Genomic DNA, 13,163 nt, shown 5'->3' on the forward strand with positions numbered 1-13,163 from the left:
TCTTCCTTGGTCTTTATTTTCATTTTCCTTCAGTGGTACCTGAATTAAGGGGGTCTTTTATCCGGAAAACATTAACTACTTTAATGATTTACAAGTAGAGGCCAGTTGTAAGCATTTGTATCCTCGTTAGAGCAATATCCTTCACCTGTGTAAACTAGGAGCCTCTACAGCCAGGGGTTGAAAAAGGCAAACAGTATTTTTCAGTCAGTAATTTTTCTTACAGAATATTTTCTTTGTAAGAATTTCACTTTAAACTAATTCATTTTGAGAGTCAGTCTTTTGAATTAAAATATAACACAGCACAAAATATCAAAGTGTCATTTGTAATCCAGACAAATCTGAGGACTTTCAAGGGGTCTGAAATCTTAACATTAAGTGTGTGTTTGTCAGCAAAACCTCAATATAACATCAGAATTATTACAAATAAACATAAATATAGAAAACAAGCAACACGATTTTTTTATGTTTTAAAAATGTTATTGACATCTTGGTTAGAGGAACACAGTTAGAAGAGCACGGATTTTGTTTCTGACCAACACCAGCACAGTACAGTCATAAGGAAGAGTTTGAATAACCCTGACTGAATTATATGATTTCTTGATTTTCTAAGAGAAAATAAGTTAACACATCCTCTACAGTGAATTAGACTTAAATGTGGCATTTTTTTCTACCAGTTTTTGTGCAGAATTTCTATTTATTTGCGCTCTATATTTTTGAGTTTTGTCATATTTTTATTTTTACTCCATGGACCTGGCTCATAACTAATTAACTAACTTGTTAGCTGGCTCGCTCACTTGCTCACTCACTCACTGACTCAATCATCAGCAGTGCCTTGCATCAGTGACACTGTGTGTCATAGTTTTCCTATACAGAAAAAAACTGTTCTCTGTAGAGGTTGTGTGATCTCATTTACAATTAGAAAATCAACAAGATATGTGATGTGACTGGGGTGTACAAACTTTTGCACAAGACTGCACTGATTAGCTGCACTAAGGACTGGATGGCATCTGTAAATACTAGACTTCTTCAAAAAGAGGTTTGGAAATGGTTAAGCAAACACACACAAATCAAACCACAATATATTTTGTATTTATTTGTATTTATTCTAAGAGTGTTTTTTAAACATTTGCACGCCTACTGCCAGGTTAAACAGCGTTACACATAATTTTAAATGGCCCAGTACTGAACATGGTACACTCAAATTGCTTGACCAAATGCTGGTAGTTTTACACATGAACACATTAAGATGTTAAAAGTCTATAACTTTCTGTGTGCTTCATGCACAGTGTAGAAGTCATATACTATTCCTGGATGTGCAGTAAAAAATACATTTATTCGAAAGGGAGGAGAACAAAAACTGGATCTCCCAGCATGGGATAAGCAGACTATAAAATGAAGACAAATCCTTTGACGGTCTTTGTCACTTTGGAAAAAATGCTCCTTTTGATCATCATAATCTTGCTGTGGATTTGAGTGCTCTGTTTGGGAATAGTTTAGGCATGATGGCCAGGCAGATCCGCTGGTTTCAATTTCATGTGGAAAACAATAGGCTGGTCCAGTGAGTGCATGTGTGTGTCTGTGTGTGTGTGTGTGTGTGTGTGTGTGTGTGTGTGTGTGTGCGAGATCTGGCTATGTGTGCAACTGTTTTGGAAAAGCATGGTGGGATTTGTGGCGGTCTCAGAATCAGAGAGCCAGTGTTTATGGAAAGGCCGCTGCATAAACAGGGTTTAGCGAGACTTTCAGCCTATCCGGCATCAAAAGATGCAAAGCCCATAAAGCAGTATTAACTGTTGGGACAACTGATGGCTGTGTTGGCAGACTGCAATCGTAGTCTAAACAGTGCAGCGTTAAAACAGAGACACACACACAATCAAAAAGGGGTTCACTCTCATTTTATTCTGCTTATACACGTTCATACTGGGAGGTCCTGATAATTACCCCCATTATTTAAACATACGGGGAGGCTCCTTTTTTAATCTCTTGCCTATCCTTGTCTCATGGAGATGCATTGCTCTTAAGAAACTTTCCTATTGTAGCAATAAAAGCTGTGCCGCTAGGTAAGACGCAGTGTTTCTACATCAATTCCCCACGATGTTTCAGAGTTTCAAAGTTGGGAAAGTTTGGGGCTAGTTTCATGCCCTCATTAACCCCTCACACTGCAAGTGTATTATTAAGTTATTAATCTTACTACTCATTGTTCAGTAACTACTATACAACTAAGATGTATTACTGTATGTCGTTATTAGAAAAGGTTTAAGGGGTTTCCCTTAGAAATTACAGTTATCGCTCGCTATTATAAAATTATGGTGTAATTATTTATCAGTTTTATACTTAATTATTTTTCACTTGTGGTTCAGTGAAACAAGGAGAGAAATCTGGTCAGAAGCGCAGATTCTAAGCTTCTAGTCCATACTACATTTATGTTTATAAGTACAAGTGGAGATATTTTATTATAATAATTATTGATGTGTGTGTGTGTACAGTCTTGATTTTTTCAGTATGAAAGAACATCATTTACATTTCTGTCATGTTTTTGTAATTTTGTGACATCAAAGCAAACATAAAAAAGTCAGAAGAACAGACTCAAAGCTGTCACTACAGAATGTAAATTGAATTTAAACATAATTAACTGTGTAACTCACAATATAATCAAAAAGGTATGTAATTACATGTCAATAGTATATTAAGTATTAACTGAACTTCCAAAGATTAAAGGGAAATTTAACTGATTTGAAAAAAAAAAAATCTGCTTGATTGGATCTATAAATTGTAAGAAGTCATTGAGATTGGTCTGATGTGAAATGCATCATTCTGGAGAAACTTATTGAGCTTGAATTGTTTACGGGGAGTGATAGGAACCAGATGTCAGCAGCTTTTAGTGCCTCTAAAACTTCCCTCACCAAAAGCCATTACATAAAATTGTCATGAATGTGCTACTTGATGCATGCAATATTGTTTTCCTTGAGATTGGCCTAAAACATAATTTTTTTTTTTTAATCTATTAATTGGGAGAGGTACATGCAGGGTGCTGTAAGGCAACATATAACATACAGATTTTTTTTTTTTTTTCAGATTTACCACTATTTTATCATTAGAAGCATTTTATCATTACAAAACAAAATATACATGTTGGTTCACTGGTTGTTTTGAATAGTGAATAAAATTGCTGTGTTTGCCCCCTGGTTCCTATCACCACAACCGCAAAGAAATTAATAAGTTTCTTCACAACTAGCTGTTTCACATCAAACCACTCGCAATGACTTTGTTTACATCTCAAAGGCTGAATTTTGCAGAACATTTGACAAATTGTTGCAATTCCCCTTTAAGACTTACGATCCTCTGAACTATTATGAAATATTCAGAAACTACTATAAAACATGTAAGATATATAGTGATAAGAGTGAGAAAATAAGGGGTTAAGGACGACTCTTTTCCCTTCCTGAGGTTGGAATCCATTTGTATTTGCGCCCAGCGCACAGTTTAATTAAACAGAACTAACTATGGGACCTATCGGCTGCAGTTAATCATTGCAGCAGGCTATTGATGGCAGGGGTGCAGCCGTGATGGACGATAGCATGTGTGTATTCATCACTTGGCCTGCTCACACTGGGTCTGGCCTCTAAGTCATGGGGTGAGAACAGAACCCCCTACCACCTCCACCTCAGGACCCCATGCAGCAGCAGGCCATCCACACTGCCCCGGCTGCAAGATAAAAGACACCCACACACACCTCCAACCACTCGGAGAGCACGCGCCCCACCAGCCTCTCTGAAGCCTTAATTAAAGAAGAAAAATTGCAGGAGTGCAAAAAAACCCTGTAAGCTCACTTTCTTCCCGCCCTGATGAGACCAAACATTGCTCAGAAACTACACGGCTAAGTGTTGCTCCTCGACCAAGTGTGCTACTTTAGACATGAATAAAGCAACATCAGCATGCACTGCCCATCACAAGTTTGGGGACAAGTTTGTTTCCTATTGGATTGTTCCCATTAATGTTTGATTTTTACTTATTTCCCATTAAATAAGAATTGTGGTGGCAAACGGGGTGCAAATGTTAATATGCAATTCAAGTACAAAACATAGTCTGTTATAATGAACAACATCAGTAACACCACTGACCATAACACTACTGATGAAATTACTAACATTTGAGCTTTTCTAAAATATTGTCCACTGCTATTTTAGTTTTAAACTGACACTGAATGCAGAAAATTACAAATATTGCCTTTATGTTAGTATTTTATTTAAATTTAAGGATCACTTACTCTTTCACGAGTTACACCACTGACACAGTGTTTTTGCAACACGTGAAGCCATCTGTATTTTAACTGTACATAAATGGAAAGATTTAAAGCCATTTAGGAATATAAAGATTTCTCTCACCATAGACCTATGGTTCTTCTCCTTTCTTCCATTGAGATATCCATATGTTTTTTTTTTTTTTTTAATAGTTGTAAGCCCTTTAGTATGTGACACCACTGGCAAATAATATTAAAATAAAAAATAAAAAAATAAATTAAATTTATCCATTAAATCATTTAATCCTTTTATTTTTACAGTTTAAACTGAAAAACAGTCATCAAAATTGTTGTTTCATATAAAATGTGTACTTCAGCAACAGTGAATGCATGACTAAAAATTATGAAAATAAAAGTTCACACAGAGGGATTATCAAAGTTTTGTGTTGGTTAATTTAGGAATATAGCTAGAAATACATTGACTTTCTATGGTTTATTGTTTTTTTTTGTCATTTTGATGGTTTTAAAATTGTGGGATACAATTTGCCACTGCAGTGGTAGAATCTATGTGCAAAAGTTTAAATATGTAAAACGACTCTTTTCTAATATACTCAGTGCAATTAGCTTCAGCAGTGCTTCAGATTTATCACAGCATCTTCCTTGGTATGAAGGCCAGGCTTTACCTAAAATAATGATTTGACCCTTTTTTTGAAACTATTGTTTCAAACACATATGGTCCAGAGGTTGTACAAACAGCTTAAAGAACGAGTGCTGATGAACAAGGGGATAAAATGGTATTGTTCTCAGGGCAGCACTGTCACTAACACTCAAATATGTGAAATCGTTGTCCTCAAAATAAACCTGCTTGGTCTATAATATGTTAAGTTACTCCAAGCCAACAAAGCAAACACTCATTTGTATTAAAACATTTTTAAAAGCTTGGTGTCCCCAGACATTTGAGCGTACATTCAGAGATGTAGTACGTGGTCAGCACAAGTGTGTATATATACCTTTCTGACCCAGGTGAGCAGGCAGCTGTGGTGGGCCATGAGGTTTTTGCAGTCACAAAATCTCCTCAGCGGTTCTCCATCTACCAGCTGCACGTCTCTGCAGATAAAGCATTCCGGCATTTCTGCTAACACAGAAATAAATAAATGAGTAAAAACACGAATGCCTGTACAAGATTAGTTAGAGAAGCATTATCTATAAACAATATATACTCTCTGGCCACTTTATTAGAAACCCCTTCCTTGTAGCTCCACATTGCAGGTATACTGTATCTGTTGATCCACAATTTGTGCTGGCCATTGCCCTTCATCAGTGGTCATGTTTATGACCACAGAGTCATGGACAGATAATTTTGGGTGGTGGATCACACTTAACCTAGCAGTGACAATTACTTGTAAAAACCACAGCAAAGTGACTGTGCCTGCACCACACACACTACCATACACTACCACATCAGCATCACTGCTGTGCTTGAATAATCCACCACCCAAATAATATCTGATCAACAGTGATTCTGTGGTCAAAAATGTGATGAAAAGGATCTAAGAAGGCTGAAAAATTGTGCATGTCAATGTTACATGCCAAAAGAATGTGAACACCCCTTCTAATTGATGGGTTTAGCAATATTAGCCACACTCATTTCTAAGATGGGTTGTACTGAAGAGCTCAGGACTTGCAATGTTGTACTGTCATACACTGTTAGAAATAAAGGTTCTGTGCAGGTATATTTTTCATTTATCAAGGTACAAACAATGTAAATGTTCCCTCAAAAGTACAACAGTGGTTTTAAGGTCCAATTGTGTACTTTTAATGTTTTTCCAGATGAAAAGTACGTATTGTACCTTTTTATAACCTAATTTTTTAAAACAGAACAATAAAATAAAAAGCCTGGAGATGAGAAAGGGTGTGTGGAGTCAGTATAACTTAAAAATATAATTTCAGTGGATTATGGTACAATTATGTTCCCTTACTAAAGGTACTGAGATGTACCCTTGAAGGTACCACCCCAGTGACAAGAGGGGTACTGCCCCAGTGACGGTTTCATACCTTTATTTCTGAGAGTGTTGGATCAAGGTCACCAAGTTTTTGCCCTGCTAGAGCTGCCCTGATCAGCTGTAAGTATCATTAATGTGCAGTGGAAATGTCTGGGGGCAGCATATGCTAAGCTGAGAAGTAGTAGGCCACACAATCTTACAGAACGGGACCACCATGTGCTGAAGCACACAGCACATAAAAATCATCTGTCCTCCGTTGCAGTACTCACTACTGAGTTTCAAAATGCCTCTGTAAGTGACTGTTTAGTGGAGTTTTCATATATTTAGTTTACTATGTGCAATATAAGCACTGACTAGAGTGCTGCAAAGCACACCACCTTTGGATTTTGGAGCAGTGGAAATGTGTTCTTTTGGGATCTAAATCATGCTTCATTGTCAGGCAGTCTGACAGATGAATCTGGGTTTAGTGAATGCCAAGACAACCTCATTTGCCTGAAAACATAGTGTTAACTATAAAGTTTGGTGGAGGTGGAATCAAGGACTAGGGTTGTTTATCACGATTTGGGACCCTTAGTTCATGTGAAGGGAAATCTTATGCTACAGCATACCATGACATTATGGACAACTGGGCAACAGTTTGGGGAAGGCCCTTTCTGCCTTTTGTTGAGAGTGTTTTGTTTTGTTGAGTTTAGTGTGGAATAACCTGACTGGCCAGTTTCGAGGCCATATCTCTATCCTATTCAACACTTAGGATGAACCGAAACACTCCATTTGTCCAACATCAGTTCCTGACTTCAAAAATCTAATGGAAAGCCTTTTCAGAAGAGTGGAGGCAGTTACTACAGTAAAGCAGGGACCAGCTCTACATTAACGCCATTGATTTTAGAATAAAATGCTCAACCAGCATATAATGTTGGTGTCCACATGCTTCAGGCCTTGTAGTGTAGGTGTGCCATTATAAAGTGGCATAATAAAGTAGTTAGGGGTCCCAAACAGTCCAGCTATTTCAAACAGGAACAAGTTGTAGTTGCATTTGTGCTTGATGCCTACAACAGTCTGTCATCACATTGTGTTCAACACTGATGACAGCAGAAGCTATGAGACGACTGCAGCACTGACAAAAGAAGGAGCTGAAAGTGATTCTCATTATTCGATGCTGTGGCAGTCTCTAGTGTCTGTCCATTATTGGGTTAATGCAGGCATAATTTGCGCAACATTAACCATGCGCTGTGCAATTATTTGATTAGGGCATGCAGAGAGAGATGTGGGAGTAAATCTTCTATGCCTTGCCTTGTGCAGGCTGCTTATTACCTTGTCAATTTGTCATTTTGTCACGCCTAACAGCAATTGACGGGAATCTGTTTTTGTCAAGTCATTAATACGCTCATTCACTTGAGGTGCTGCCTTAGATAGGATCTAAACGGAAAATTATATGGAACTGCCATAAACAGAGAACACATTAGCTATCTGCGGCAAAAATAAGCAATTACATCAGGCAATGACTGCCCTTTAATGAACACTTAATCAACCATTAACACCTAAGTGCTTTCAGGGAAGGAAAAAAAAATCATTATCTCAGTTTAATTTGCTGCGCAAATATTATGGACTATAAGAAGAATTAGTATTGGAGCTCCAAAATAAGTCATCCATTTAAAGCTCCAGAAGAAGAGCTCCAATAATTACCGCTAAGTGAGCAAAGGGTTAATGACTGCCAAACCTTGCCCTCAAATAAACATTCATATGGCTGCATTCATATGGGCTCAATATATCTGAGAGACAAACACATCAAACACAGATCAATTTCAAAGTCAGCAGTTTCATTCTTAGCTCATCGTTAATGTGCAGTTTTCATCTTATACTTACTTTACTCTCTAATTACACACATCAATATATGAATACAAAACATTTTTCATACATTTGCCTGTCAGAACTTTTCTAAATGTGTTTTCACACAAATGAGACTGTTTTCTTTGTCAGTTTGCAATAACTTAACATGTGAAAGACTAGGATTAAAGAAAAAAACATTTAAATATATTTAGCAGTATTAGTGATGGTGCTATAAAAAAATCCAGTCATTTTATCTCCTGGTTAGGATGTCAGCATTCATTAGCATTGAAACCTTTTAACTGTTCAAACCATTTTGGGCCCAAAGAATTTCAATATGTGTTGCTAACAATAGGTTGGAAAAGTAAAGTGTCTAATCAATATTTATGTTTAAAAAATGTCCTTTAGACCAAGAAAGACATTTTGTTGAACTTGATTGAAGCTAAACAAGCCTAATTTTGCTGGAACACCATCAGCTGTGTGGTATTTGTCATGCAATTGTCTATGGTACAGTATATTAAAAAAATAAATAAAACAAAAAAACTTGCATTATGTTCAGGGTGGTCCACCTGCTCACAGTGTCTACTGAATGCTCAAATTTTTCCAGCCAGAACTTTTTTTATCAAAGTATTGGTATATATTACTAGTACTCATAACAACAACAACAACAACAACAACTATTTTTATTACTTTTGATTCTAATATTTTTTTAGAAGTAGTAGTAAAAAGGATAAAAAGACAAATAATTTGAATAATTAGGATGTTTAATATAATAAATATCTGAAGTAATCCAAGTTACCTTCCATTTAATCAGTGGAATATTGGGGGACTCTTATTATGATAGCAGTGGTATTCCTGCCTGAAAATGGAAGTTATCCATAATGCATTCCTGTGTTGGCAATAGACACTAGAGCCCAGTTTAATTTTGGGCTCTGTGGCCCTCACCCACTTCCACAGATCCACAGATGTGCATCACACCTGAGACATTATAAAGGAGGAGACAGGTCACTGTTTAGAAAATTAATAGACAACCCATAACGCTCAACATGGTGTCTGTTTACGGGGAAAGACCCACCCTTTACAAAAAAGAGCCAATGGCTTGATAATAAAGCTGCAAGTGGGAAACGCCCCCCTCAGTTGTGGAGATCTCTGCATGGGCCAAAACAACTCAAAAAACACTTTTTGTAAGTTATTTGAGCCAAGTGCAAAAGTATCAAGTTTTTGTCAGATTTTACCAGTGATTTCAAATGTGTTTTTGAAACAGTAATTTGGTTTTCAGTTTCCAATTTTTCAGTCTCTCTCCCTTGAAAGAGATAAGTGTCTGGTCTTGTTTGACTGGAAATAGGCTAACTGCCTGGCAGTGTTGCAAGATGGCTACCAAGTGGATAGACTTTCTTAAGAGGATACTCATGTTGCACAAGGGGTTACAGAAGGCAGAAGGAGAGTAGGGGACAATGAGAAGTGGATTATTTAAACAGCACACACTCACCCTCAGCAGGTTAGCCTCAGGGAGATAATCAGCTAACCATGCAAACTTTTCAATGTAATTATTTTTTTGAGAACTTTGAGCACAATGTATATACATTAATGTGAGTAATTGCTTTGTCTGACTCTAAACTCGTAGAGTTGTAGCGTATCACCTTTCTTTTTGTTGTTGTTAGCCATGTAGCCTTTAGCATACTAACTAGCCCGTTGGCAGCGTAAAGTGATACAGTTGGATCAGCAGTTATGTATAACAGTATAGTTTGTAACCTAAAGCTGAACACAGCAAATGTTATGCATTTCAAAGTAATTTACTAAACAGTTTTGGTCACTGTTATTTTTGTGTTTGAAAAGGAAACCTTAGCTGCCAAAGTTGACATTTGCATTCACTCAATCCCTCGCCCTTCCAAGGGCTTTTATAACACCCTTCACTAGAACTAATAATGTAATGAAATGGCCCTTAAAATGGTCATGTTTGAAAGAGGATGAAAAATACAACCAAAGACCACTCATTCTGTAGCTGCTAGCAAACATGCTAACAATGCTAGAATTATGGCTTCTGAGCTAGCTAATGTTACATGGGCAAACTCCAGCAATCAACACATCAAAATTTGATTCCAGTTTATATTCTAGTGTACTTAATGGTCATGTACTAGTGCTTGAAAACTTTATCCTCAGCTGGAAGAGTGAAATAGGCTAAATAATATCGCAAGGTGAGAACTTCCAACTGACAGACAAAGCCCCTGCTCAAACATACAGTAGTCACTGCTGGGATAATACAAATGAATATGAGGCCCCTAGTATATGGAGGATAATATGCTCAAAGGATTAGCAACTGTTTTATTACTTTAGCTTAACAAAGCCCTTACAAGCATTTTTTCATATGCAATTGAACAGTAACAGTGAGATTGAAGTTGCCCTCAAACTTTGGACAGGAAGGTACTTCTTGATGAGGAATATTGTGTATTTTGTTAATCAGGTGTTTTCCATTACGGTGGTGGAGTATGAAGGAGTAGCACAAGCAGAGAAACGACAGCCGTTCTCATGCACACTGCTGTGTGTGGAGGAGGGTGTGTTGTGTGTCTGTTTTTCGTCACAGTGGCAGGCCCTTCTTCAGGCTGTCCCCAGACTGCATGGCTGCCCAATACTTGCCGCCATATACATCAAAGCTTTCAGAGACGCTGGAGCTTAATGTCCACCAAGAATGCAAAGAGGCCTTTGTCTATGAAGGCCTGTCATCCACTGGAGACAACCACTCAACTGCAATCGTGTCTGCAGCGCAAACGTTCCTTTCAGAAAGTTTTCTTCTAAATACAGTTTAGGATGTAGGGTGGGAAAACTTGCCAATTGATATTGAATCTTTATATTATACTGAGGTTCTTTAAACATTAAAAATGCTCTTCAAACTCACACATCTCATTTACCAAATTGCTCTTTAAAGAACCATCCAATGAAAGATTCTTTAGGAAAACAAAAATGGGTCTTCTATGGCATTGCTCCAAAAAAACTATTCACACCTTTATTTTTAAGAGTGTACTGATCATTCAGCCTCCAGTTTTCAACTTGTCCAAGAGCAAAGTGCTGTACCATTTCAGCTCAGACAGAGGAACCAGTCTGCATGCATGATATCAGTGATGGCCTTATCTTTACAAAGCATGTAAGGAAAAGGGAGTACATATGGTTATGATCACAATCCGCTAGAAGGCAATCCTGTGAAAGAGGTGTAAAGACAGGGCTGATTATTGAGGATTTGAGACTCAGCAGAAGACACTGGCAATTAAAACTTGTCTGGTGCAATATCAAATTTACAGTTTTCCCCTTACCCCAAATATAGTCAATCAGCCAAAACATGTTTCATGCCTGATGTTTCTTTATCTTTGCATTGGAGCTACAAGGCTAATGTAGCAAACACGTTAATAGAATTTTACATCTCACAGGTTAGAATTTTGCTAACTGCATGCCTAAATTATCACACACTTTTGACTTTCCTATGTGCTTTCTGACATCCTATGACCTGTACAAAGACATTTTGGGGAAGCAGGGGTTCAAGAGAAAAAAAGGGACAACATGAACATGGATTAAACCTTAATTTACAGAATATTGCAGACAATCTTATCATAAAAAGACAGTATAATTAAGTTTCAGAGGAAATTGGTTGTAGCATTAAAAGTTTTTCTGATGGCAGCCAAAAATACGTGTTAATAAGTGTTACTGCCCAAACATGAATTTGAATACGAGGCTGTAATGTCTAATTGCTACCAGTCTCAGAGTTATGACTCTGTTGAAGAGGTCCACAGAGCCTTTTTACACTAAAAAAAAGTTTTTTGCACATCTTACGGTTGTTTATTGTTCAAAATACTGTTTTCTTAAAGAGATCATCAGCACAATATTAGCAGGATTTCCAATGCTGTGGTGCAGAAAGTGAAACCTCCGTAAGTGCTTGGTACTGCACCATAGGGGGCACCCAAGAACGATAAAGCTTATGGACCCCAAGCTGACCCACTAGCTCCGTTCCTGGGGTGAGGCTGAGCCTTGCATCACTGAAGCAGATCTTGAAGAATGGCTTTTGTACAGTCTCAGGGCAAAAAGGGCAGAGGCTCACAAGCCCTCCTTTGGGTCTATCTATGCCCCCTATTATCTATCTGTGCTGCTGTAAAGCACTGTTATCTATAAAATTAGACAAATTTCAGGCTTCAAGATGGATATTTGTAGCTATGCAACATATTTTTGTTCGTTTTTTGCCATGCTATGTCAGAAACCACATAAGCAAATCTATTTGTGATTACTTAACAACTTGACACAGATGAAGCTGAGAGGCAGTGGCGAATCATGACTGTTAGAGCTGGGCCTTCAATTGAAACCATGCTAATTTCTGCTAATGTGCCTATGGGATTCTAGTAGTGCGTTAGCGCTAAGCTAACAGCTATTCTCATGAATATTTTTTGGTCATTCTACATTGAACACAAACATTTGAAGCTTCTAAAAGACATTCTTTGTTTTGCTTGACGCTTATAACAGACATATTAGCATACACTTTACCTTGTAACAGTTTTATAGTTACTCTTTCAGTAGAAAGGCCTGGTATAGAGCTGCCTCCACTATTTTCCATTTCTAACAACCCACTTATTAGGCTGCCACTGGTACTCACAGACTGACAAATCTTGGAGTTCCAGAAGGCCTGGAGGTCTCCAACCCTGGTCCTGGAGAGCTACCTTCCTGCAGAGTGTAGTTCCAACTATATCCAGTAAGCTGCTCCGCCTCTTACTTAACATTACTACATCTAATCCAGCCAATCAGGGATTTGGGATGAGGTTGACTAGTTGGAGCAGGTGTGGCAAATTATGTTTGGCACTAGGCTCTGCAGGAAGGTAGACCACTGGCCTCAAGTGACCTTTTCTCTCATAAAATTGGTTCTGATTATTGCAGATCAAATCATGATTGGTTGATTCCTCTGTCACATTGCAGCTGTGCTGATGGTCAACCCATTAAATGGCCAGTGACCACCAGCAGGCCCAAAGTTTTATTACACACTTCTATAACCTAAGAATAGTTCAGCCAGTTTGCATTGAAGTCCCTATGTAAAAAGCCAGGGATTTAAGGGGTTAATTTAATGCATG

At 37.8% G+C, this 13,163-nt stretch overlaps 1 protein-coding gene across 2 annotated transcripts in view; it reads right to left on the reverse strand.

Moving 5' to 3' along the window:
• LOC118808059 overlaps nt 1-13,163 on the reverse strand; it is a 154,721-nt gene that overhangs the window by 122,887 nt on the left and 18,671 nt on the right. The window contains exon 2 of one of the 2 annotated variants that reach the window (XM_036570428.1): nt 5,248-5,369. In XM_036570428.1, the coding sequence (XP_036426321.1) occupies nt 5,248-5,369 (122 nt within the window). Of the gene's footprint in view, nt 1-5,247; nt 5,373-13,163 lie in introns of both variants that reach the window. The other variant, XM_036570427.1, reaches the window with a different exon arrangement.

This window comes from Colossoma macropomum, unplaced genomic scaffold (assembly GCF_904425465.1).
Source record: "Colossoma macropomum unplaced genomic scaffold, Colossoma_macropomum, whole genome shotgun sequence".
Lineage (NCBI taxonomy): Eukaryota > Metazoa > Chordata > Actinopteri > Characiformes > Serrasalmidae > Colossoma > Colossoma macropomum.